Genomic DNA, 26,231 nt, shown 5'->3' with positions numbered 1-26,231 from the left:
GGCCTTGTAGAGATGACATGGTAGACCTGTTCAGTTTTAATTGTGGGAGAAGAGCCCTAAAGAAGGGAAGACCAATGTAATCAAGGAGATACTCCAAATCGAAACTGCATGTAAGGTGCTGTCCAAGATGGGATTTAAACCAGGGACCAGATATTTGAAAGGCAGGGCAAGATAACCATTAAGGCATACCAGATTAGAAAGATAGGGAGACAAGAAATCTGGGAAATGTAACAGGGTTCAGTTGTTCAAAATCTTAATATCAAACCTGGTGACTCAAGACTGAATGTCTTATCTTGAAAGAAATAATAATAAAAACAACTGCATTTCTATAGCGCTTAACACCTCCAAAAGAAATTCTCAAGCACTCAAATACCTAGAAAATACCTATGAGGTAGACCTATTGTAAACTCTGTCACCCATTCTCATTGGTTGTTTGTTTTGTTTCATCAGATAAGGTTACCATCTGGACAGACCATACGAGAGAAGTTTCTTTCATCAGCAACGCTTCAGTCTGTTGATGACTGCATTAGGACTAAGCAAGCTGACTTGACATCTATTAATTTCATTCAGGTAAATACTCCCTTTGAGCTGAAAATAGCATCCTTTATTTAATATCATTCTGGACTAAGTGAACGAGCTGATGGACCAATGAAATGACAAGCTTATTGGCTCTCCTTGGTGGTGCTTAGAATGCAATGAACTGAATTTGAGAAGAGGAACGCAAATTGGAAAGTTGTTTTGGTGAGTTTGCAATGCTCGTCTAGTCATGTTGCTCATGTCACTAAAGATACAGTCTCCTTCAAACGTTAATTAGGTGCCTTTTCTTGTTACCTCCTACTCTTAGCCATTTCCTCATCGGCTATTCACAACTCAGGATGGTAATTCAACTCTGGAAGAGTTAAAGTTGACACCCACTGGCTGTCTGGTGGTCAAAATAGCACCACCACAATCATCAAGTGGTAAGCACTTACTTTAATTGTGTTTCTGTTGTTACCTAACCTGTTTGTATGTCTTTAGTCTCTCCTCATAAAACTAGTACAACTTTAGGTAACTTTGACCTTCTTAGTTTATGGCCATATAACTATACAGAGATCGCATTGTCTGGCTCCTTTCTTAGAGTGAATTATTTGTATTGGGTGCAGTAAAAACAATCAATTTAAGTTGAAGCAGAACTATGTGATTAATTGTGAACAATTTGGATTGGTCGATGGGTTTGTCTGTCGGATGGGTTTGTCCTTGCTGACAAATGTTTTGTTTGATGACATCATGTATGGCAGTAATATACTACTGTTATTGCACATCTCCAATCTATCACATGTAATAGTTTTTGAAAAAAATAATAGTAAGAGGCAATTGAAAAAAGCATAATTGTGTTTACTTTCTCCCTCAGATGACAGAGAAGTTAATGATGGAATGGCACAGTCTGCCCCTCCTGATCAGAGCAGTCCACCCAAACTACTTGATGGTCAGCTTCCCAGTTCCTTGGTCAATGCCATTCTCCCACCACACCTTCTTCCTCAACCACCAGTACCCCTTCACCAATGGGGCAGCGGACAAGCCCTTAGCCCAGAAAATGATCTGAGCGGGGAAGAGCATGCACCAATGGATGTGGAGGATGTCATAGTGCAAGATGAGGAAATGGGTGATGTCGATGAGGAAGGTGAAAGGGAAGAGGATATGCTTTGGGGAGCCCCAGCTCCACCTCAACATGTACCTTGGGGTCTACAGGATGTACAAGGTAGTTAGACCCTAACCCCTAGTCCTAACATATCAATCATTCTATACACCACCAATCCAATACTCATTGCTCATAGCACCACCTCAACATGTACCTTGGGGTCTACAGGATGTACAAGGTAGATAGACCCTAACCCATGGTCCTAACATATCAGTCATTCTATAACCCAACAGTCCAATATTCATTGCTCATAGCACCACCTCAACATGTACATTGGGGTCTGCAGGATGTACAAGGTAGTTAGACCCTAACCCATGGTCCTAACATATCAGTCATTCTATAACCCACCAGTCCAATACTCATTGCTCATAGCACCACCTCAACATGTACCTTGGGGTCTGCAGGATGTACAAGGTAGTTAGACCCTAACCCCTAGTCCTAACATATCAGTCATTCTATAACCCACCAATCCAATACGAAGCAAGATCATGTAAAGACTTTGTAACCTTGACCCAATCCTTAGCCCTGCCTCAATCTCATTTGCCTTTACAGTTTTCTACTGACCTAATTGTGTGATTTGTTTACAATGTATTCATCAGGGTTAAGACAACAAGGGATCAGGTTGTCTTAGTGGTTTATTTCCCTGCCTTTTTACCTCTGGTTAGAATTCCGTCATAATCCTGCCATAGACCGGAGCCTTGCATGTGGATTGCGTTTTCATTCTAATTGCGGGTGTTTTTCTAATTTGAGTTGTCCCTCCACATCTTAGTTTTTAAAAAGTTCCTGTTTCCTATCTATCCTGCTATTGGTTGTAATTAGGCTGTTGGATTTGTAATAAATAAAATAAAATACATAAAAAGCCTGGAATAATTTGCTATCGTTTAGGAGGAGGCAATTATGATTGGGGAGGAGGAAACCGTCTTCAAGATGGCAGGAGAAATCTCAACTTTGACTATGGCTTCAGAAATGTTGAGCCTGGTGCCAATGATCCAGAGGGCGTACCAAGCCCACAGAGAGCAGGTAAGACTCAACTCTGCAAAAGGGTTGAAAAAATAAAAGCTAAACTTATTCTAAGATCAGTTTAGGCCAGTGTATTTTTTTCTACTTTATTTTATTGTTATTGATTTTTAATTTTGAAACCAATTAAACAGATTTCCAGTTGTAAAAGTGAGGATGCGTAAAGAAAGAATATTGAGGAGAAGGCTAAGGACACCTGGTGACAAAGGTGTTTTCTAAGAAACAAAACACTGGGGTTAACCCATAATCTTCCATGACAAGTATTCCCGGTTATATTCCTATAACGACCTATTAACCTAGATTATTGTTTCCAAACAAAAGGTGATTATTTATCTCACTCAAAAACACAAGCACTATGACCAGTCAGGCCGAGTTTCAAAGACACACTCTGTGTAAATCACATAATTTGAAAGCATTTATATGCAGTGTCTTAGTGCTACAAGAGAGCCTTTGAATCTAAAACATTGATGTATGTCTCTCTAAAGGACATCAGTGTCACCACACAGCTTGCAACCCAAACTCTGATAACGATTAGATCTGGATTTTCATGCTCTATATCTCTCTGCCTTGACACGCCAGTGATGTCATGGACAAGTTTGTTTGTTCTATCCATAGCTGCAGCAGCGCTGTCAAGGCTAGCAGCCGCTGCCGTGTCCCAGGCTTCCTCTTGTACCTCTAAGAGCCCAGAGAGACCAGCCTCATCCCTACCAGCTTTACAAGATCTATGTCTCCACTGTGTCAGTAAACGCATCGAGGGGAGATCACATCAACCTGTAACTACCCTGGAGGCATTACCTCCACACATTGCTAGCCAATTAGTAGATGAACTAAAGAAGTCTGCAACTCTCAGACCTAAGACACTTAATTTGTTCTTGCCCTGGTGAGTTCATTCTCAGTCTGGTTTCCAATCACTGCGTGGTCTGTAGAGAGTGCCTGAGTAGTCTAAACTGTAAGAGTGTTCCACAATAACCGGTCAGGTATTCCAGTGGGGTTACTTGGACCACCAGATTGTTTTATCGGAATGTTCAAAATACATAAGTTTGAATGTTTTACAAGTTCTGCACAATGGCTCAATCCTGCAGAATGCCTTGTGGTCCACTGGATTATGGTTTGTGCCACTAGGGCATTCCTTCTCAACATCAGAACTTAGGTTCAGTGATCTAAACCACTCAGCTACGACACACTACCATTTGTTTCTATTTGGGTTAATTATCAGATCAAAAATCATTTTTCACCTTCTTTTCCTCAGTCATCTTCAGCACTTGACGCTGGACTGCTACAAGTACACTACCAATGAGCTTATGCAAGCTGTCAGACTGCACATCCACATCAACAGACTCAGCCTATGTGCATGCCCCCTCCTCACAGACCAAGCATTTGTCTCTATCAGTAGTAAGTCTGCCCTGTGGTTATAGTACCTGCCCCCTCCTCACAGACCAAGCATTTGTCTCTATCAGTAGTAAGTCTGCCCTGTGGTTATAGTACCTGCCCCCTCCTCACAGACCAAGCATTTGTCTCTATCAGTAGTAAGTCTACCCTGTGGTTATAGTACATGCCCTCTCCTCACAGACCAAGCATTTGTCTCTATCAGTAGTAAGTCTGCCCTGTGGTTATAGTACCTGCCCTCTCCTCACAGACCAAGCATTTGTCTCTATCAGTAGTAAGTCTACCCTGTGGTTATAGTACATGCCCTCTCCTCACAGACCAAGCATTTGTCTCTATCAGTAGTAAGTCTGCCCTGTGGTTATAGTACCTGCCCTCTCCTCACAGACCAAGCATTTGTCTCTATCAGTAGTAAGTCTACCCTGTGGTTATAGTACATGCCCTCTCCTCACAGACCAAGCATTTGTCTCTATCAGTAGTAAGTCTACCCTGTGGTTGTAGTACATGCCCTCTCCTCACAGACCAAGCATTTGTCTCTATCAGTAGTAAGTCTACCCTGTGGTTATAGTACATGCCATCTCCTCACAGACCAAGCATTTGTCTCTATCAGTAGTAAGTCTACCCTGTGGTTATAGTACATGCCCTCTCCTCACAGACCAAGCATTTGTCTCTATCAGTAGTAAGTCTACCCTGTGGTTATAGTACATGCCCTCTCCTCACAGACCAAGCATTTGTCTCTATCAGTAGTAAGTCTGCCCTGTGGTTATAGTACATGCCCTCTCCTCACAGACCAAGCATTTGTCTCTATCAGTAGTAAGTCTGCCCTGTGGTTATAGTACATGCCCCCTCCTCACAGACAAAGCATTTGTCTCTATCAGTAGTAAGTCTACCCTGTGGTTATAGTACATGCCCTCTCCTCACAGACCAAGCATTTGTCTCTATCAGTAGTAAGTCTGCCCTGTGGTTATAGTACATGCCCTCTCCTCACAGACCAAGCATTTGTCTCTATCAGTAGTAAGTCTGCCCTGTGGTTATAGTACATGCCCCCTCCTCACAGACAAAGCATTTGTCTCTATCAGTAGTAAGGGTACCCTGTGGTTATAGTACATGCCCTCTCCTCACAGACCAAGCATTTGTCTCTATCAGTAGTAAGTCTACCCTGTGGTTATAGTACATGCCATCTCCTTACAGACCAAAGAAAACCAAATACCTTTAGTTTATGGCTAAGCTTGGGCGATATCAAATTACTTTATTCACGATATATCGCCGATAATATATCGCGATATTCGATAGAATCGCAATTATTTAAATTTGACATCATCAGTCTTCAAACTCCCAGTGAAAGTTGTAGAAGAGACAATCGTAGCATAAGAGAGGTGTTATAATGACCTATGCTTATGGTTTTACTCAAAGCCTATGGGGTGCAAGATGTCTCATCTAGGAAATACATCGCGATATTGCGATACTAAATCGATATCACGATATATCGCCATATATCGCCATATATTGATATTTTGATTAAAACCAAATCGAACCGATATCAAAATCATTTCCAAATTAGTATCGCGATATTCGATAATATCGTGATATCGCCCAAGCTTTTTTGTGGCTGTGTTCCATAATCTCTATATTCTGATGTGGCATGTAACTCTTTCACAAAGGCATCCTTGTTTGCCTTCAGCTCTAACACGTTGGACCCACATCCTTAAAAATTCAGCTTCTCTACATTAGTATCGTTGTAATCTATAAACCCCTCACCATCCAACCCCCTGCCCCCCCCCCCCCCCACGTCCACTGTACTTCTCACTACCCAACTCAAGAATAACATCATTTGTTTTCTTCAAGGTATGAAGAAACTTCAGCATCTGAACATCAGTAACAACAAACAACTCACTGATGGGAGTCTACAATCAATCAAAGGTAAGAATGGTTTGAAGGTTAGCATAGTTTGAAGGTTAGCATGGTTTGAAGGTTAGCATGGTTTGAGGGTAAGAATGGTTTGAAGGTTAGCATAGTTTGAAGGTTAGCATAGTTTGAAGGTTGGCATAGTTTGAAGGTTAGCATGGTTTGAAGGTTAGCATGGTTTGAAGGTTAGCATAGTTTGAAGGTTAGCATAGTTTAAAGGTTAGCATGGTTGAAGGTTAGCATGGTTTGAAGGTTAGCATGGTGAAGTTTCAAATACCGTCTTGTACTCGGTTGGTCACAGTGCTTACCGCTTTACTGGTCCTAGGCTTTGAAACAACCTTCCTGCCCAACTTTATCAATCAACTTTAATACTTGACTTCAAGAAACTCAAGACTGGACTACTTTATCAATTTGGAGCTTTGATTTTAAAAGGCTTGCTTAATTTGATCAGGTATCCGGAAGTGCTAAATCACATTATAAGCAACCACATACATCTTGAATAAGATTTCCCCTGTATTACTTTGCTGTGTGTTTGTCGGTATACCCAAGCCATACATTCACATCCTATAGACGATGTGACCTATGTTTACATTCCAACCGCCCTCTGTTGACAAAACACTATATACGTCATGTTTCGCCGGGCACTAAGTTGCGTAGTCGTAGTAAGATTGCGTACACTTTCTTGCTGGCTGCCAAAACACAAAGGTTTTGCCCGGCGGTATGCGCGCGAATCATGTTATGGTTTTCGTGTGACGTCAGAGGTCACAATTTGTCAGACTTTGGAAGACTGTGATGTGAAGTATCTCTGACACACTCAAGTTTCTGTTATACCTGCAGACATGTAAGAGCTGCATAGTATTATTTGTATAATGATTGATTGTTGGTTGTTTTCAGATCTATCCAATCTGGTGACCTTGATTATGGAGGATACCTCAGTGAGTGATAAAGGAGTCAGTGATTTGGCTTCCTCATCTATGGTTCATTTAACTCATCTGAGTCTAAGCAGAACCAATGTATCCGATACTGTCATTCCATTACTAGCAGGTGAGTGGCTCAATTGTCTTGTAAAGCCGATACCTCAGTGAGTGATAAAGGAGTCAGAGTTTTGGCTTCCTCATCTATGGTTCATTTAACTCATCTGAGTCTAAGCAGAACCAATGTATCCGATATTGTCATTCCATTACTAGCAGGTGAGTGGCTCAATTGTCTTGTAAAGCCGATACCTCAGTGAGTGATAAAGGAGTCAGAGTTTTGGCTTCCTCATCTATGGTTCATTTAACTCATCTGAGTCTAAGCAGAACCAATGTATCCGATATTGTCATTCCATTACTAGCAGGTGAGTGGCTCAATTGTCTTGTAAAGCCGATACCTCAGTGAGTGATAAAGGAGTCAGAGTTTTGGCTTCCTCATCTATGGTTCATTTAACTCATCTGAGTCTAAGCAGAACCAATGTATCCGATATTGTCATTCCATTACTAGCAGGTGAGTGGCTCAATTGTCTTGTAAAGCCGATACCTCAGTGAGTGATAAAGGAGTCAGAGTTTTGGCTTCCTCATCTATGGTTCATTTAACTCATCTGAGTCTAAGCAGAACCAATGTATCCGATATTGTCATTCCATTACTAGCAGGTGAGTGGCTCAATTGTCTTGTTAAGCCCAATAAGGGTATGTTCACACAAGTAACTTATTTCACTACTAAATTCGCTGCTTAATACTTGTGCCTGTGGCGTGTAGTGGCCAAGTGGTAAAGAGCACCAAACTCGAGCTCTGGTGTTTCTGATCAACAGAGTATGGGTTCCAGTCCCAGTCGTGACACTTGTGTCCTTAATCAAGACACTTAAACACATGCTTCATCCATCAAGATACTTAACCACATGCTTCATCCTTCCGATGGTTCTGTAAAACTGTTGGTCTCGTGTGTTGTGAAACGCCAGAAAGAAATCCAGTGCGCTTATCGTAAAAGTAGGGGTTTGCCCCGGTGTTCCTAGTTTGATTGGCAGCATATTGCGCCACAGCACCTTGTAAAACCATTACATGGTGATATAAGAAGAATGTATTATACTTCAAAATCATAGCTCAACATACCTTGCAGATAAACCACTGAGTGCTTTGTTTCGCACCAAGGGGTATGATAAAAAGTACTAAATGAGAACCAAGTATTATTATTACTATTGACAAAATTACTTAGCAGAACTTATGGTCCACATTTTGTGGAGGCAACAATTTGTTCAAGGGATACAAATCTGAAACCATTGAAAATGTTAGAATCGTATTTCACTGAACATTTCCTCTGATTGTTGGTCGAAATGACATATCATAACACCATATTCAGAGTCCAACAGCTCGGATGTTGAGTTGTGGTTCTGGTTTTGGAGTTTGTTAGAAAATCATGCAAAAATTTACAACACTTTTTTTGTTGTTGCAGTGTTTCCAAATTTGAAGAGTCTTAGCTTGGAAAAAACAAAAGTAAGTAATATTAGTTTTTGTGGACACTTTGTAATGATGCTCATTTATGAAGGCACTGTTTTTAAAGTTGGCTCAATTGATCATTTTACCCTACTAAGCTTGGTTAATTTGTTTTTGAGTTTTGTTGGAGTTATGTGTCCAATAATAACTATAAATAATAGATTGTTAAATTGAATTGTTAAATCTTTTTTAATCCCAAAAGAACAATTGCTACTACATTGTGAACATTTTGCGACTGGTTTGAGTCGCTTTCAATTTTACTAAAAATATAATATCGGAATTTGTAATAAAATTACCGCGAAAACCTAAAATAACAATGAAGAGAAACTATTAAAAAAAAATTAAAGGCAAAACAATCAAAACACTTTTACCTTGTAACACATTGTGCTAAATTCTTGTTTATTTTTGGATGTTCTTACATGTAGGTGTCCAGTCTACAAGGAATTGGAAATCTGACAACTCTAGGCTCCATTAACATTGCACGAAATACTCTCACTGCTGAAGCCTTGGATCAACTTGCTAATCTTCCTGACTTACAAGCTGTCAATGTTATGCTGCTAGAAGGCCTGACTGGAGACAAGGTGCTGCACCATCTCCAAGGTGTGTCATGTTGATAAGTGTAGGGGGACTCTTTGGTTAAGGGGGGCAAAGGGGTTGATCATGACTGGGGACAAGGTGCTGCACCATCTCCAAGGTGTGTCATGTTGATAAGTGTAGGGGGACTCTTTGGTTAAGGGGGGCAAAGGGGTTGATCATGACTGGAGACAAGGTGCTGCACCATCTCCAAGGTGTGTCATGTTGATAAGTGTAGGGGGACTCTTTGGTTAAGGGGGGCAAAGGGGTTGATCATGACTGGGGACAAGGTGCTGCATCATCTCCAAGGTGTGTCATGTTGATGGGTGTAGGGGGACTCTTTGGTTAAGGGGGGCAAAGGGGTTGATCACGACTGGGGACAAGGTGCTGCATCATCTCCAAGGTGTGTCATGTTGATGGGTGTAGGGGGACTCTTTGGTTAAGGGGGGCAAAGGGGTTGATCATGACTGGGGACAAGGTGCTGCATCATCTCCAAGGTGTGTCATGTTGATGAGTGTAGGGGGACTCTTTGGTTAAGGGGGCAAAGGGGTTGATCATGACTGGGGACAAGGTGCTGCATCATCTCCAAGGTGTGTCATGTTGATGAGTGTAGGGGGACTCTTTGGTTAAGGGGGCAAAGGGGTTGATCATGACTGGAGACAAGGTGCTGCACCATCTCCAAGGTGTGTCATGTTGATGGGTGTAGGGGGACTCTTTGGTTAAGGGGGCAAAGGGGTTGATCATGACGGGGACAAGGTGCTGCATCATCTCCAAGGTGTGTCATGTTGATGAGTGTAGGGGGACTCTTGGGTTAAGGGGGGCAAAGGGGTTGATCATGACTGGGGACAAGGTGCTACACAGCAATTGTCTTTTTATGAACAGCTTAGTAAAACATTGTGTGTATGTTTATGCTTATAGATATTGAATTCCTTGAGGACCTAATCACTAACTCAGGATCCTATCTTCTCTTATACTCAGGTTTGGATCTTAAGCAGTTACAGATGCCAGACAGACATACCACTACAAACAATGGACTTTGCTCAATTGCAGGTAAGTTGTAGCAGTGACCATTGAAAACATGGTATCTTGAGATTAAAACAAAAATTGAAAAACAACTCCACAGACACACAGAGTTTGACTTAGTGCTGCGCGCTTTAAGTTAGCAAAAAATTATAAACAACTCCATTCGCACAATGACGTGTCAGTCAAAATCAATTGTGGAATGAGCTTTGAGTTCTATTTACAAAAGCTTTTTATTTAGAAAAGCTTGAAAGATTAGATGCTTACTTATAAATAAGGAAAAATGACGACCAAATCTAATAGCATAAAGATACTTCAGGCCAAACATACAGTGTCCATATAGTGAGTGTGCACCCAGCAAATATCTTTGTATGGGGCTGAGAACTAGCTTTAGCAGGTGTGGGGCTGGGGCTTTGGGATGGGTGTTTCTCATGTACAAAACAACATCAAACACATACACAGAAAAGCTGGTTTCTATTGTGTGCCCCAAAAGTTATCCTTTTAGTATTGATTGAAATGCTCATGGGGGTTCTAATTCTTCATGAGCCTCCCTCTTCAATATAATAATAACAATATTAAAAAAATACCCAATGTGTATATGGAAGGCCTTAATCATATTGACATGCTCCAGGGTGCTGAAGAAAAGGCACGAGTCAAAAACTAAGCAGGTACAGTTGTACAGACAAACTATTAGAACAGATTAGGAATTTTAACTGTATGAGTAAAAAGTCTTCAAAACAATCAATGAGTACATGTAGCTGGATAAAGTGAATTAACGAAGTATTAAAAATGCAGTTTGATCTAAAATACAAACTATTATTAAACATTACTAATCATTAATGGCTAATTCACAGGCTAAAACTACATCTTGCTTATTAACAGTTGAAGTTTAAACCATTCAAGTGAAAATATTTAGTTGTAAGTATAAGAGATGTTAAATTTGCATCGGGGATAAATAAATTATGGTTTTTACCCATACACTGTTGTGTGTTAGCACAGTATACTCAGTACTTTCCCGAGTCCTGTGAAAAAATATCACAGGCATATTACTTGGTTACTTGGGTGGGATTCGAACCCACGACCCTTGCAATTCTAGAGCAGTGTCTTGCCAACTGGGATTTACTCGCTTCCAAAACATAGGATTCGAACTGCCTCTAGCTACCGGGCAACCTGGGTAGTCTAGTTGGTAAGACACTGCTCTAGAATTGCAAGGGTCGTGGGTTTGAATCCTACCCGAGTAATATGCCTGTGATATTTTTTCAAAGGACTCTGGAAAGAACTGAGTATACAATGCCAATACACAGCGGTGTATGGGTAAAAACCAAAATTAATAGTTTTAAGTGGATGAGTTTCCAGTGTGCTCTTAAATGTGTTATGTGTATACCAGTGCAGTTCCACTAACTCTATTATTTTTGTGCATTTTATGAAGGTATGCCATTAGTAGCATTGGATCTGACTGACTACATTCACATAACAGATGATGGTATTCATCACATTGCTGATATGACAAGGTATGGAGGCAACCTGATGCACAATATCAACTATCTATTTACCTGTGTGGGAATGTTGTCATTAATAATAACCCTAGTAGCTACAATCCCTGCCATATCTCGCTGGGCCTCCATGCCCCCTTTCCATGTTGGTCCTCATTGTGCGGTATTCTGCGTCTCAATCAACATTGAGTGGGAGACGGAGAGAGAATGTTTATTGTCAGGGGGAAGTCGATAAGGAATGTTTACTGTAAGGTAGCGAATGGGTGGCCCAAGCAGTTTGGCTGGGATTGTAGATCAAGACACTTTCATTATTATCCCTGTTCAACCGGTAGAATTGAACTATTCCTCAATCTTTCTCAACTCCAACCTCAAGCTGGTTGAATTAACATGTATTGTTACCAGGAATTAAGTCCACAATCTGACTAGTTGGCCAATAGAAATTGTGTCTGAGAAATTATACTTGAACTTGTATATTTTAAACAAAAGTTAAAGTAAATTATAATAATTCAGTATTTTCTTTGACCCACTCACCCCTCATATTTTGGCCCTTTTAATGGTTGTAATACATCACTGTGAATGCTAGAGTTGGTCTCATTTGAACAAGAGTTGGATTATATTGATTAATTGCAGTTTGACAAAGCTGTCTCTCAACAACACCAAGATAACGGACCTTGCCATGACATATATCAAAGGTAGGAACTTTGGAAAATAAGCATTCACTTCAACAGGAGACAAGAAATAAAAACTTTAGCCAAGTCTTCAGTCTCTTGATGAGAACGAGCACAGATTGTTAAAAAAAACAATTGTCAACATTGTTACAATGCCTCAAATCACATATATGGTCCTATTTTATATTTTGTTAAAATCAAACTAGTCTTAGATGGTTATAGATTGGGGGTCAGGGGGAATTAAGCACAGCAGTTGGTCTGCTCACCAAAATTCTTGTTAATTGTTGTTAAGAAATACGTTGGGCTTTGGGAATCATCAGTTAATCATAAATACCCCAGACAGTTTCTCTACTCCTATTGGTGGAGAGCGCGTCACGTGGGTATGCATAAACCTTTTGTTAATGATCGGTAAAAAGTGGTAATTCATAGACGTGACACGCAACCTTGCACCTGTACTTATAAGACAGTTTCTTCATTCCTATTGGTTGAGAGCAATGGCTGAGACAGTTGTGCCACATCACGCGATACGCGCGACGCCCACAGCATTCACTTTTTATAAGTTGTTTACGCGAGGGCAGCGGAGGGCTCTACCATTTCGTAGCTGGAGGGGTGTTGTGTTGAAAGAAATCATTTAACACTTAAAATTTTTGCATTTATTTTATTTTTTGACCAACAAGTGATTATGATTTTGACCGAAAAGGTATTTATGAATGGGAATCAAAGTGTGTTGAATCAGTTTTAAACTAGTGGTTTAAACCCGCCAAGGCCTGGTTCTTGATAATTTACCTTGACTTCCTCTCGGTAAACTATCAAGAACAGGCCTCGTTGGGATTAAACCACTAGTTGAAAACCTCTTCACCACACATTCATTCCCTTATTTATATATGGTAAAAATAGAACAGTATGGACCTTCAGCCAAGCAAAATATTCTTTAAACCTGTCTCATTGTGTGTAGATGGAGATGCGGATGTTCATAACAATCCTATACACCTCTCTTAATATTTATGCAAGACGTCACCATTCTAACCCAGAAGGAGATATACACATGGTGTTAATCTACTCCACGGTAGTAGAATATATAGCAAGACACTTCTCTAAAGAACAACCTCTACCTGGCAAGTAGATATACACATGGTGTTACCGCAAACCAAATATATATTGAAAGATAATGGATTATCTGCCTGGTTTGCTTAATATAGGCTTAGTGGAATTAAAGGAGCTGCACTTGGATCGTACAGCTATTACAGATGAAGGAGCTAGTGTTATTGGATGCTTCAACAGGTTACAGGTCCTCAGTATGGCTGCAACTCAGTAAGTTTTATCTGTCACTCAGTGGTGCCTCATGGTGTTTCCACATTCTTACCACTGTAGGGCCATCTCAGCTTACTGGGGAGTATGTAACTTGCACTGCCAGTTTGTAACACACCAAGCACAAGAACCATATCTGCCCTCATAGGTACCCATTCACCCCTGGATGCAGAGAAGCAATTAAGTTTTACTCAAGGACCTAAGTATCATGACTGGGATTAGAACCCACACTCTGATGACTTAGGACCTAAGTATCATGACTGGGATTAGCACCCACACCCTGATGACTTAGGACCTAAGTATCATGACTGGGATTAGAACCCACACCCTGATGACTTAGGACCTAAGTATCATGACTGGGATTAGCACCCACACCCTGATGACTTAGGACCTAAGTATCATGACTGGGATTAGCACCCACACCCTGATGACTTAGGACCTAAGTATCATGACTGGGATTAGCACCCACACCCTGATGACTTAGGACCTAAGTATCATGACTGGGATTAGCACCCACACCCTGATGACTTAGGACCTAAGTATCATGACTGGGATTAGAACCCACACCCTGATGACTTAGGACCTAAGTATCATGACTGGGATTAGCACCCACACCCTGATGACTTAGGACCTAAGTATCATGACTGGGATTAGAACCCACACCCTGATGACTTAGGACCTAAGTATCATGACTGGGATTAGCACCCACACCCTGATGACTTAGGACCTAAGTATCATGACTGGGATTAGCACCCACACCCTGATGACTTAGGACCTAAGTATCATGACTGGGATTAGAACCCACACCCTGATGACTTAGGACCAAAGTATCATGACTGGGATTAGCACCCACACCCTGATGACTTAGGACCTAAGTATCATGACCGGGATTAGAACCCACACCCTGATGACTTAGGACCTAAGTATCATGACTGGGATTAGCACCCACACCCTGATGACTTAGGACCTAAGTATCATGACTGGGATTAGCACCCACACCCTGATGACTTAGGACCTAAGTATCATGACTGGGATTAGCACCCACACCCTGATGACTTTGCCATAACAACTTGAGTCTGATGCATTAAACTGCTCAGGCACAACACACCATTAGAGCCAATTCACTTCAATTGTTTTGCTTTGTCCACTCTAAGTGTCCTCATAAACATGGATCTATACAGTAGATCAATCTCTCTGCCATTTGTAAAGCAATGTGACAGGTCTGCCATCGTAGGGTACAACACGCACAAAAGGATATATTGTATGGGTTTTGTAGCATAGTTGTAGTCACATTTGTTAATGATGTGCATGTGTAAAGCCCGGTTCATCCTTCACATAAATTGCTAAAGCAAACAAAGTTTCTTTGTGTTACAATTGGAAAACAGCGTGTATTTGATTATTTGAGTTGTGCAATTCGCTTTGCATTCGCTTTCACTTAAAGTGTCAAATCAGACTTAAAAGTAACGTTATCTGAGAAGCTCTATTGTTATTGCAAAGGTGAAATTGTTGTCCCTTTTTTCAAAGTTCTTGAAATTCAATTCACTTTTCTTTATCATTACAATTAATCTTGGTTGTGCCATTTTACGAGTTATATTCAAATAGTTGGTGAAAGAGTAGGAGGCTTACCTAAATGAAGTCGTCCAATGTACTCCATTTATCTTTGACTGTACAGGATAAGGAATAAGTTTCTTTGTTCCAAGGCATTGAATAGCTGCTCACAGATGACTCGCCTCAACCTGAGTAGAACCAACGTTTCTAACCAAGGTAAAACAGCATCAGGGAAACTAATGTTACCCCATACTGCATAAGCCTTATTGAGATATGGCGGACACAATGCTACAACATATTGACCAAAGAAATAGAATGTATGTTATTCAGTGAAGTCGCAGCGTGTGATGTGCGCGTATCACGTCTGCCATGCCTCAAAAAGGCCCATTACATGCTTAGTGTACCTTCACTGCATTATACAAACTTTCTGTATACAGCATCAGGGAAACTGTTGCTACCCACCCTGCATTACATGCTTAGTGTACCTTCACTGCATTATACAAACTTTCTGTATACAGCATCAGGGAAACTATTGTTACCCCATACTGCATTACATGCTTAGTGTACCTTCACTGCATTATACAAACTTTCTGTATACAGCATCAGGTAAACTGTTGCTACCCCATACTGCATTACATGCTTAGTGTACCTTCACTGCATTATACAAACTTTCTGTATACAGCATCAGGTAAACTGTTGTTACCCCATACTGCATTACATGCTTAGTGTACCTTCACTGCATTATACAAACTTTCTGTATACAGCATCAGGGAAACTATTGTTACCCCATACTGCATTACATGCTTAGTGTACCTTCACTGCATTATACAAACTTTCTGTATACAGCATCAGGTAAACTGTTGCTACCCCATACTGCATTACATGCTTAGTGTACCTTCACTGCATTATACAAACTTTCTGTATACAGCATCAGGTAAACTGTTGTTACCCCATACTGCATTACATGCTTAGTGTACCTTCACTGCATTATACAAACTTTCTGTATACAGCATCAGGGAAACTATTGTTACCCCATACTGCATTACATGCTTAGTGTACCTTCACTGCATTATACAAACTTTCTGTATACAGCATCAGGTAAACTGTTGCTACCCCATACTGCATTACATGCTTAGTGTACCTTCACTGCATTATACAAACTTTCTGTATACAGCATCAGGTAAACTGTTGTTACCCCATACTGCATTACATGCTTAGTGTACCTTCACTGCATTATACAAACTTTCTGTATACAGCATCAGGGAAACTATTGTTACCCCATACTGCATTACATGCTTAGTGTACCTTCACTGCATTATACAAACTTTCTGTATACAGCATCAGGGAAACTATTGTTACCCCATACTGCATTACATGCTTAGTGTACCTTCACTGCATTATACAAACTTTCTGTATACAGCATCGGGGAAACTGTTGTTACTCCATACTGCATTACATGCTTAGTGTACCTTCACTGCATTATACAAACTTTCTGTATACAGCATCAGGGAAACTATTGTTACCCCATACTGCATTACATGCTTAGTGTACCTTCACTGCATTATACAAACTTTCTGTATACAGCATCAGGGAAACTATTGTTACCCCATACTGCATTACATGCTTAGTGTACCTTCACTGCATTATACAAACTTTCTGTATACAGCATCGGGGAAACTGTTGTTACTCCATACTGCATTACATGCTTAGTGTACCTTCACTGCATTATACAAACTTTCTGTATACAGCATCAGGGAAACTATTGTTACCCCATACTGCATTACATGCTTAGTGTACCTTCACTGCATTATACAAACTTTCTGTATACAGCATCAGGGAAACTATTGTTACCCCATACTGCATTACATGCTTAGTGTACCTTCACTGCATTATACAAACTTTCTGTATACAGCATCAGGGAAACTGTTGTTACCCCATACTGCATTACATGCTTAGTGTACCTTCACTGCATTATACAAACTTTCTGTATACAGCATCAGGTAAACTGTTGTTACCCCATACTGCATTACATGCTTAGTGTACCTTCACTGCATTATACAAACTTTCTGTATACAGCATCAGGGAAACTATTGTTACCCCATACTGCATTACATGCTTAGTGTACCTTCACTGCATTATACAAACTTTCTGTATACAGCATCAGGGAAACTGTTGCTACCCCATACTGCATTACATGCTTAGTGTACCTTCACTGCATTATACAAACTTTCTGTATACAGCATCAGGGAAACTATTGTTACCCCATACTGCATTACATGCTTAGTGTACCTTCACTGCATTATACAAACTTTCTGTATACAGCATCAGGGAAACTGTTGCTACCCCATACTGCATTACATGCTTAGTGTACCTTCACTGCATTATACAAACTTTCTGTACACAGCATCAGGGAAACTATTGTTACCCCATACTGCATTACATGCTTAGTGTACCTTCACTGCATTATACAAACTTTCTGTATACAGCATCAGGGAAACTATTGTTACCCCATACTGCATTACATGCTTAGTGTACCTTCACTGCATTATACAAACTTTCTGTATACAGCATCAGGGAAACTGTTGTTACTCCATACTGCATTACATGCTTAGTGTACCTTCACTGCATTATACAAACTTTCTGTACACAGCATCAGGGAAACTATTGTTACCCCATACTGCATTACATGCTTAGTGTACCTTCACTGCATTATACAAACTTTCTGTATACAGCATCAGGGAAACTGTTGCTACCCCATACTGCATTACATGCTTAGTGTACCTTCACTGCATTATACAAACTTTCTGTATACAGCATCAGGGAAACTGTTGTTACCCCATACTGCATTACATGCTTAGTGTACCTTCACTGCATTATACAAACTTTCTGTATACAGCATCAGGGAAACTGTTGTTACCCCATACTGCATTACATGCTTAGTGTACCTTCACTGCATTATACAAACTTGAAAACAAGCCTGCCATATGGCTGCTGGTGTTGCTTAGACTCCGATGTCACCAAGCATCCTTTGGTGTGTCGATCATGTGCATTGAGAATCGTCATATTGGCTGGTTTTACTTCTTGATAATGGCTGTTCCAAATATAATTTGTGTGTTTTATTCTCTATAGGCATACAGTCTCTCCAGTTGCCACATCTGTCCCTCCTCAACCTTGATTCTACCTGCGTCACAATGGATGGTGCCAACCAGCTGCATGGTTGTCCCAATCTCAGGGTGGTTCGTACCAACAACCTGAGAGTCTATAGGGGTGATGAAGATGATAACTGATCAGAGTGTTCCACAGTCATGCACTCTTTGGATAGTTAAGGGACATTTTGAAACAATTTTTTATTATTTGTTTTCTGCATATCAGCATTATGGCAATCCACACTGTTTGAAGAGAACATGGAGCTTTAGTAGCAAATATTGATTATGTAAAGGTAGGGTCATACATAAGTTATGTCAACGTAATGCTGATTTAAGGGGAACATTATAAAGAAAGATACAATGAAAGTAACAAGCAAAAGTCTCAGCTGAATACATTGTCAATGTCAACTTACTGAGAACTCAAGAAAAAACTGTAACAGTATTTTCACAAGATGTCAAGCCCATACATGCTTAGCGAGTCGACAAGTGCTTACCCACATCAATCTGAAAAGCTATTTATTCATAAATACTTTCAGTGGTTCCACATGTAAACAGGAATATGTCTCATAACATAGCTATGCATACCTTGCAGGGAAAAAAGAGCTTGACACGCTCCTAGAGGTGTGATGAAGCGCTATGTAAGAACCTGTGCTAATAAAACAGTAGGGACCCTAACCTTGTAATATTATTATTGTTAGGGATGTTAAATTTGCATCGGGGATAAAGAATATTTAACTTTTTTTTTTAACCCATACACCGATGTGTGTTAGCACTTTATACTCGGTACTTTCCTGAGTCCAGTACAAAAATAATACAGACATGTTACTAGGGGTGAATCCGAACCCACGACCCTTGCAATTCTAGAGCAGTGTCTTACCAACTAGACTACCAAGGTTGCCCGGTAGCTAGAGGCAGTTTGAATGTTTTGGCAGTGGGTACCGCAACATTGGGTGCATTTGTTTAGCTTCCCTGGGTTTACCCCGGTGTGTGGCGGGGTTTTTTTTTCCCAAGAGGAACAAGGGGTCGACCCGGGCAAGCTAAACGAACGCACCCAATATAAGAGATGCTAAACTTGCATTTTGTCTTTTTGCAAGGGTCGTGGGTTCGAATCCCACCCGAGTAATATGCTTGTGATATTTGTTCACATGACTCTGGATTGTACTGAGTATACAGTGCTAACACACATTGGTGTATGGGTAAAAACCAAATTTAATATTATTATTGTTATTGTTGTTACTAATCTACTTTAACTCACCTGAGGTATGTAGAAGATCTTGTACGATATGGTTATAGGATTGTGTTAGATCAGACATGTTTCTCAAAAATAAATTCCTCCCTAAAGATCTGAACTGATGTCCAGAATTGATTTTCCCCTGACAGCTGTTGTGAGTCAATGCTTACTTTGTGTATTCTGTCGATTTGTGCATTCTTCATACTGGGAAAATTGTGCAAATCTGCATAGAATCGCTCCATAAGCATCAATGCACTAGAGAAATTAAGTGTGATCCATTTTATTTTGTTTACACCGGTAAAGATTTTTTGGGCGGTTAAATTCTCCCTTTTTGTGAGACCTTTGTCTGACACGATGATACCACCTTATCAGGTGGGGTTTAAGTATACTATAGAGGTCTTTAAAAGATTTGGATCTGGGTTTTTGTGTTACTCCCTGTTTGAATTTTGTACAGTGGTACCAACAAACACAAAGAGTCTTTACCCTAACTGGGATATAATAACCTTCTGAATTGTAGAACCTGTGAGTCCAGTGCTAGAATTGAAGGAACCCAGACCGATGAGGCACCTGTCATGAAGGAACCCAGACCCACAAGGCACCTGTCATGCAGGAGTCCAGACCCATAAGGCGCCTTTCATGAAGGAACCCAGACCGACAAGGCGCCTGTCATGTACTTCACATTCTTCAAATGTTGCTCAAGTTCATTTAACATATTAATTTGTCAGAATATTTTGAGGGAGCAAAGATGAACAATTAGTAGGCCTATCAGTAAGTCAGAAAACACAGTAACTGTAAATGATGGAATAGCTGACAAGCTCTGAGTGGTGGTACATCGCACAGGACTATTGAGTACTGGAAGGGGCCCTCAGTGTTTATAACAGTCTGTTCAAGTAATGTCACAATGATTATGAACAATTAACATATTTGTTGATTGACTTTTTACTTAACTGAAAATTGAGCTTGTAACTAATAAATAACAATATGTTCGTTAAATTTAGAAATCTTGTTATATGGATTGTGTTATTGTTTCCTGGAAAACCAAAACACAACTCTACTATCGTATCACAATATTAACATTGGATTGGAATAAATTGACTAATGGGCACCATGGGTGTCGATCCGTCTTGAAAGATTGGGGGGGGCATTGTTAGTCACAACATTGGCAGCGTGGGGTCTGGGGTGATGTGGGTGATGTGGACGTTTCATCCAAATTATCACCAGCATCGTCAAAGGTTGATCCAAACAATCACTTGGATGGCAGGGGGGGAGGGGTGGTGGGGCAAATCTATTAAAGATGCGAGTCAAAACGAGAAGCCTTCTTATGGCCTTGGGGTCTGGGGAATATTTTACATTTCAGATGCTTTATGGTGGGTAAGCAGCATCTTCAGTTGCAGATCTGTAACAAATTTTAGGTGACAAATCTGTCAAAGAGTGGGCATGCGAGTGTGAAACCTTTACGCCATGGGTCTGGGAAAGTTGCATTCTAGATGCTCTGTTGTGCAATCTTAGGCCATTTAGAGGAATCATGGCAAACGAAACAGAACAATAAGCCTTCAGGGCCCTTTTGGATTCTTGAACTTCTTGAACTTTCATTTTTTTTTTTTTAACAGAAGGGTATGTGTAGTGTATGTGTATGATAAAAATGCTCAAAAATATGGAGGGACGAGATGTGGTGTCCCCTCATAAAGTGTGGGATGTGTCTCCCGCCCCTTACTTTAGATAAATGCCCATTATGGTACACGTACATGGTTCGGTATTACACAGTGCGATATTTGGGTATCATGTAAAAGGTGGTCAAAGACACGGGGATATTTCATATTGTGTACCCCCACCTACAAAAAAAGAGTGTGGGGGACATGTCCCTCCCACTCTGTTTAGGGTGGGGGGGGTTGCAAATCTGTCAAAGATGGAGCATTCGCACGATAATCCTTTACGTCGTGTCATCACTTTTCATTTAAGATGCTCTGTGGTGTGTAATCTTGAGGGGGGGGAGGGGGGGGAGGTGAAATTTTTACCCTTTAAGTGGTGTCATCTGCTGCCCCCAGGATTGATGCTCTTGATTTGGTATTACACAGTGCAATAATGGAGCTTCATGTTCACAGTTTGGGGGATGACCCCAGTTCAACAAAATCAAGCAAAAAGACCTAAAGGCCAACAAGCGAGAAAACCAAAAAGACAACAAAAAGAACTGTACAAATAACAACCAGCACTCTGAACATTAATTTGGCAACAAATATTAACTGGGAAGAAAAACCTAATTGAAACAGATATGCCCATAGGTCAGTTCATCAAGTGTGGTGATCCTTTTCTTATAGCGATGGCCTTGTTTGTATGTTTGGAAATCAATCAAAAGAAACCCTCTAAGGGCAGTCTCCCCTCTTTCTTTTTTCAACAAAATTGGTATGGTATTGATTGTACTTGTTTTATGCCTCCGAGGATAAGATCGAAAGCTAAGGCCATTTACTCTACTTATGGTCACATATTAACTGGGAAGAAAAACTTCAACTTTTAACTGGGAACTAAAACAAAATAATATATATATATATATTCTTACTTTATTAGTATTATTATTATTATTATTATTATTATTATTATTATTATAATGATTATTATTATTATTATTATTATAATTGTTTTCTTATATAGATATTTTATTTTTTTTATTTTTTATTTTTTTTTTTTTTTTGGGGGGGGGGGTTAAAGAGTATTTCTGGTTGAAAGCGAAGGAAACAGGTGTGTGACTTCCATTAATTTTGAAAGCTGAACAATAGATGAATCTCTCTGACCACTAGGGTTAGCTCCGACATACATCCTTCACGTTATTTAATAAAATCATTTACTTTCACTTCCCGCAATAAACACCATTCTCTATACAAAGTTAAAAAGAACTCTGACATTTGTAATGAAGAGAGTGAGAAGTTGCTCAGATCTTTTGGGACTGCCTTTACTTAAGCTTTTTATTATGGAACAATAATAATCATATGTCTTAATTCCAAGCCCGGTGTCGAGAAATCGAAACAGCGCCCTCACTTTACTGAGAAATGGCTTGTTGCCTTTTTGGCCCCTGGATTTAACCACACTGCATGCAAATGCATTACAAGCATCCAGTCCCTAGATAACAGTGACCTGCGCAGTTAAAATGGGCAGAGTGACTAGCCTACACGCGAGTTTGTTGTTCTTGAAGAGTTGGATCCTCCAATCAGATTCACTGATTGTAATTTCAACCTCCAATCAGATCCAGTTGAAATGGGCAGAAAGACCCCACGCGAGTTTGTTATTCTTAAGAGTTGGGTCCTCCAATCAGATTCACTGATTGCGATCCAACCTCCAATCAGATTCACTAATTGCAATCTCAGCAGGTGTAATTATGCAAACGAGGCGCACGTGCGGGCGTGTGGGCACTTGTGGGCAGACGACATTTTGACAAGTCACTTTTAGTACGCGTGGACTGCACGAAGGATGGGCCCTACCTCTGGGCTCCAGCGCTGGATTTGGACGTCGCGTTTTTGATGAACTTTACCGAACAAAATAACTCATAATTGCTGATAAAAAGTTAAGGAAATTTTGGCTGAAACTGATGCAGCATTTGACAATAGCCTTGGTTGAGTTTTGAAGCACAGTCGTCTGAGACCATGTTTCTGAAACGGAGCATAGAGAAAGGACGGGGAGAGTGCTGTGTAAATCTTTCACTTGCAAGAAGGAATTGTCACTTTTACAAAATGCAGAAGAAGAAACAAATCACCATTGAGCCCTTCAGTACATATCGTGAGTTCAACTAGGACTACAGACTTGTTAGAAGTGAACCATTAGACAATATTTAACTTCAATATTGAGCACTCGAGTGTGGCTAAAGAGTGCTCAGTGACAACTGAACGCGGACTGACTGCAGTGTATTAAGATGCACGACCGAAGCCATGTGATGTCGAGCATAGACTAGAGCTCTTTTAAAAACTTTTTGTTCAAGCACATAATCTCAATGCCTACGTTTGAAACTTAACCTTAATAGACCCCTTCAGAACTTGAACTGTAGTGTTGAGTATAGGGGTTGTTTTTTAACTGACTTTTCCGTCAAGAATGTGCACCGGGCCTTGCTGGCGGATGTAGGCCGAGTCGGCGAACGACGATAGGAGTGCGGACGTTGAAAGCTGCCGTGTTCCAAGTCAAGATTCAAGGCACAACATTTTTCTGGTGAGAGTAATCTATGGATTGTGTGGTTCTGGATATGGCATTGGATTTCATCCAACGAAAGACAAAGACTAGAGTGTGAAAACGGTAAGCGAAGATCTAACCCATTTCTTGCAGGTTCCCACCCTTGTTTTACAGCCCCTGTCCCCACTAGGTGATCTACGATGAACTTGTTGATGTTGTCCCACATTTTGTTGAGCTTTCAATGTGACTTCACTCTGTCTTGGTATTTCTTGTTTTGCATATTGGTCGAAGCCAATGATGCTTTTTAATTAGAAGACAAGTCTTACTGGAAATTTCTTGGGGTTGAAACTTCAAAGTCGTCAGTTGTCATAATTAATTATAGTTGTCATAAATTATTGAGAAAGTGGTGGAATCTTCCCTAAAATCTGTTTGTTTTACTTCACTGGCACGGAACCAACAATTCATATTGATGATCAATGTTTGATTAAGGAATATTATGTAAAGCAATTTAAACAGACTAAGTTAATATACATAATATTCCTAATGACAGCATTTCATTAATTATGTTATAGCTATTGTTCTTTAAGCATAGGGATGACCAAAGGTCCTTCAAATTATGTAGTAACAAAAGACAACACATACTATCTTAGCAAAGTTCTCATGAAGGAAGTGATTACAAACGAATATTGGCAAAAGCAGTTACAGATAACTTCAGCCCAAATTCAACGAATACAAATATGTTTTAAGTCATGGCCCTGTTGGTAAAATATATGAAATTATTTTTATAAGCTCTGCGACAAAAAAAAAATAATAATAATAATAATAGCTGGAAGAGAAGAAAGAAGAAAAAAAAGGGGGAACTTCCCTCTCCATGATGAAACAGGGAGATCAACCAACAGCTGCCAACCACTGATGAGAACACTGATGTCATTGATTCCTGAAGGTATGTATTAGTGGTAAGTGTAGGCCTAGAGTTAATAATAGTGTTGGCCTAGAGATAAGATTAACTCCCTTTTCTAGCAGGTTTACTGAATATTGGTAGCTCCATGGTAGACGATGACGATTCTCTCTCCGATGTTGCTGATGATCAGGGGTCAGTGAGGTTAAGTGTTTTCAAGCAAAGGTCAAGTTATTCACGACAGGTAAAGTATTGGTAAGTGAGAAAGAAACTAACACTTTTCTCCACAGCTGAATTCTAACCATTTTTGCAGCTCTTACTTCCACAGGTTTCTAACCTCTTCCTTTTCAGGCAATAACCTTTTTCTTGTTTTTCACAGTATAACCGATTCTTCCTACTGCCAATGACATGTGACTGCACATTGGTGGCTAACTCATGGGCACCGTACATAATGACAGGTTGGTAAGGTCTCAGGGTAAACTCATGGTGTAAATCACGCTATGGCATGATGTGACCCCCAAATGCTAACCTTTCTAGATAGTTTTCTTCCCAAGTATGCAGGTGATGTTTTCCCATCTTGAAGTGACTAAACTTTCTTGTGCAGCTGAAGTGATGTCTACCTGCAGGGAAAAAGGTCTCGCACAAGGTTTGGTAATGCATAAAGTTATGTAAGAAAGGAGTTTCTGGTCAAGAAACTACTTATGGAAGATTTTACCCAACTATAGTATAATAAGACATTTTTAAGAATCATAAACATTTCTGAACGTCTTTTTATTATTAAATTTACATAGGAAATAGTATTTTTAATTTTTTGAAGAGGACACTATTAATAATTGTCAAAGACTAGTCTTCACAGTTGGTGTAGCTCAACATATGCATGAAATAACAAACCTGTGAAAATTTGAGCTCAATCAGTCATCGAACTTGCGAGATAATAATGAAAGACGCAAAAAACACCCTTGTCACCACAGTTGTGTGCGTTTATATGGTTGATTTTGAGACCTCAAGTTCTAAACCTGAAGTCTCGAAATCAAATTCGTGGAAATTTACTTCTTTCTTGAAAACTATGGCACTTCTCCCCATTCTTCGTCACCAAGAACGGTGTTATGCTAATAAATAGCTTGAGTAATTACCGATAGTGTCCATTGCCTTTAAATATTGTTTGAATTGCACCCAGGACCAATATTAGGCAAAGCACCAACATAGATCTACATAGCTCAGTTTGTAAAGCTCCAGTTGGTATAATCCTGCTCTAGTAAACTTGTCTTTGTTATCCCAAATCCTTAAAAATTTAGCCAGTCGTTTAAAATTTTGCCAAAGTAATGCATTGTTTGCTTTTCCATTGAACAAGCAGTGATTGATTTACAAACAATTGTTTGCATTTCTGTACAAGATGCCCTCCATCTTTTAATATGTTATTCACTCTAGCTCTTCTTGCAAATAATCACAACCCTGTTGCAGTCACCCTCCGTGTGCAATGCGTTCGTTCTGTAAGAGCGCACGGATGCAAGGCACATGGAGAATGATTGCAACCGGGGCCGACACAAAGGTTGTGTGAGCTTGTTATCAGTCGTCTAATTTCAGCTTTAATCATCCAGAGATCTGCGAGTGCCTTGACTGAAGGCCACATTATGTGCAGTGGTGACTACAACTGGAGTTGTTTGGAGCTGCATTGGGATGGGTACAAGAGGATGCAGGTGTAGAGAGTCAACAACAGCCTGGTTTAGGTGAAACATGATTTAAATTTGA

At 40.1% G+C, this 26,231-nt stretch overlaps 1 protein-coding gene across 2 annotated transcripts in view; it reads left to right on the top strand.

The window, feature by feature from the left end:
- The window catches only part of LOC139933872 (uncharacterized), a 28,289-nt gene extending 7,872 nt beyond the window's left edge, over positions 1-20,417 (top strand). Inside the window, exons 6-22 of one of the 2 annotated variants that reach the window (XM_071928117.1) lie at positions 451-570; positions 845-959; positions 1,391-1,738; positions 2,564-2,698; positions 3,311-3,575; positions 3,945-4,087; positions 5,924-5,998; positions 6,878-7,027; positions 8,408-8,448; positions 8,874-9,029; positions 9,500-9,518; positions 10,000-10,071; positions 11,471-11,552; positions 12,165-12,226; positions 13,402-13,513; positions 15,183-15,274; positions 18,188-20,417. In XM_071928117.1, the coding sequence (XP_071784218.1) occupies positions 451-570; positions 845-959; positions 1,391-1,738; positions 2,564-2,698; positions 3,311-3,575; positions 3,945-4,087; positions 5,924-5,998; positions 6,878-7,027; positions 8,408-8,448; positions 8,874-9,029; positions 9,500-9,518; positions 10,000-10,071; positions 11,471-11,552; positions 12,165-12,226; positions 13,402-13,513; positions 15,183-15,274; positions 18,188-18,345 (2,145 nt within the window). In that variant the 3' untranslated portion in view covers positions 18,346-20,417. Of the gene's footprint in view, positions 1-450; positions 571-844; positions 960-1,390; positions 1,739-2,563; positions 2,699-3,310; positions 3,576-3,944; positions 4,088-5,923; positions 5,999-6,877; positions 7,028-8,407; positions 8,449-8,873; positions 9,049-9,499; positions 9,519-9,999; positions 10,072-11,470; positions 11,553-12,164; positions 12,227-13,401; positions 13,514-15,182; positions 15,275-18,187 lie in introns of both variants that reach the window. The other variant, XM_071928116.1, reaches the window with a different exon arrangement.
- Positions 20,418-26,231: the final 5,814 nt, after the last annotated feature.

Source organism: Asterias amurensis, chromosome 2 (assembly GCF_032118995.1).
Source record: "Asterias amurensis chromosome 2, ASM3211899v1".
Taxonomy (NCBI): domain Eukaryota; kingdom Metazoa; phylum Echinodermata; class Asteroidea; order Forcipulatida; family Asteriidae; genus Asterias; species Asterias amurensis.
This window is presented reverse-complemented; position numbering and strand designations above follow the sequence as displayed.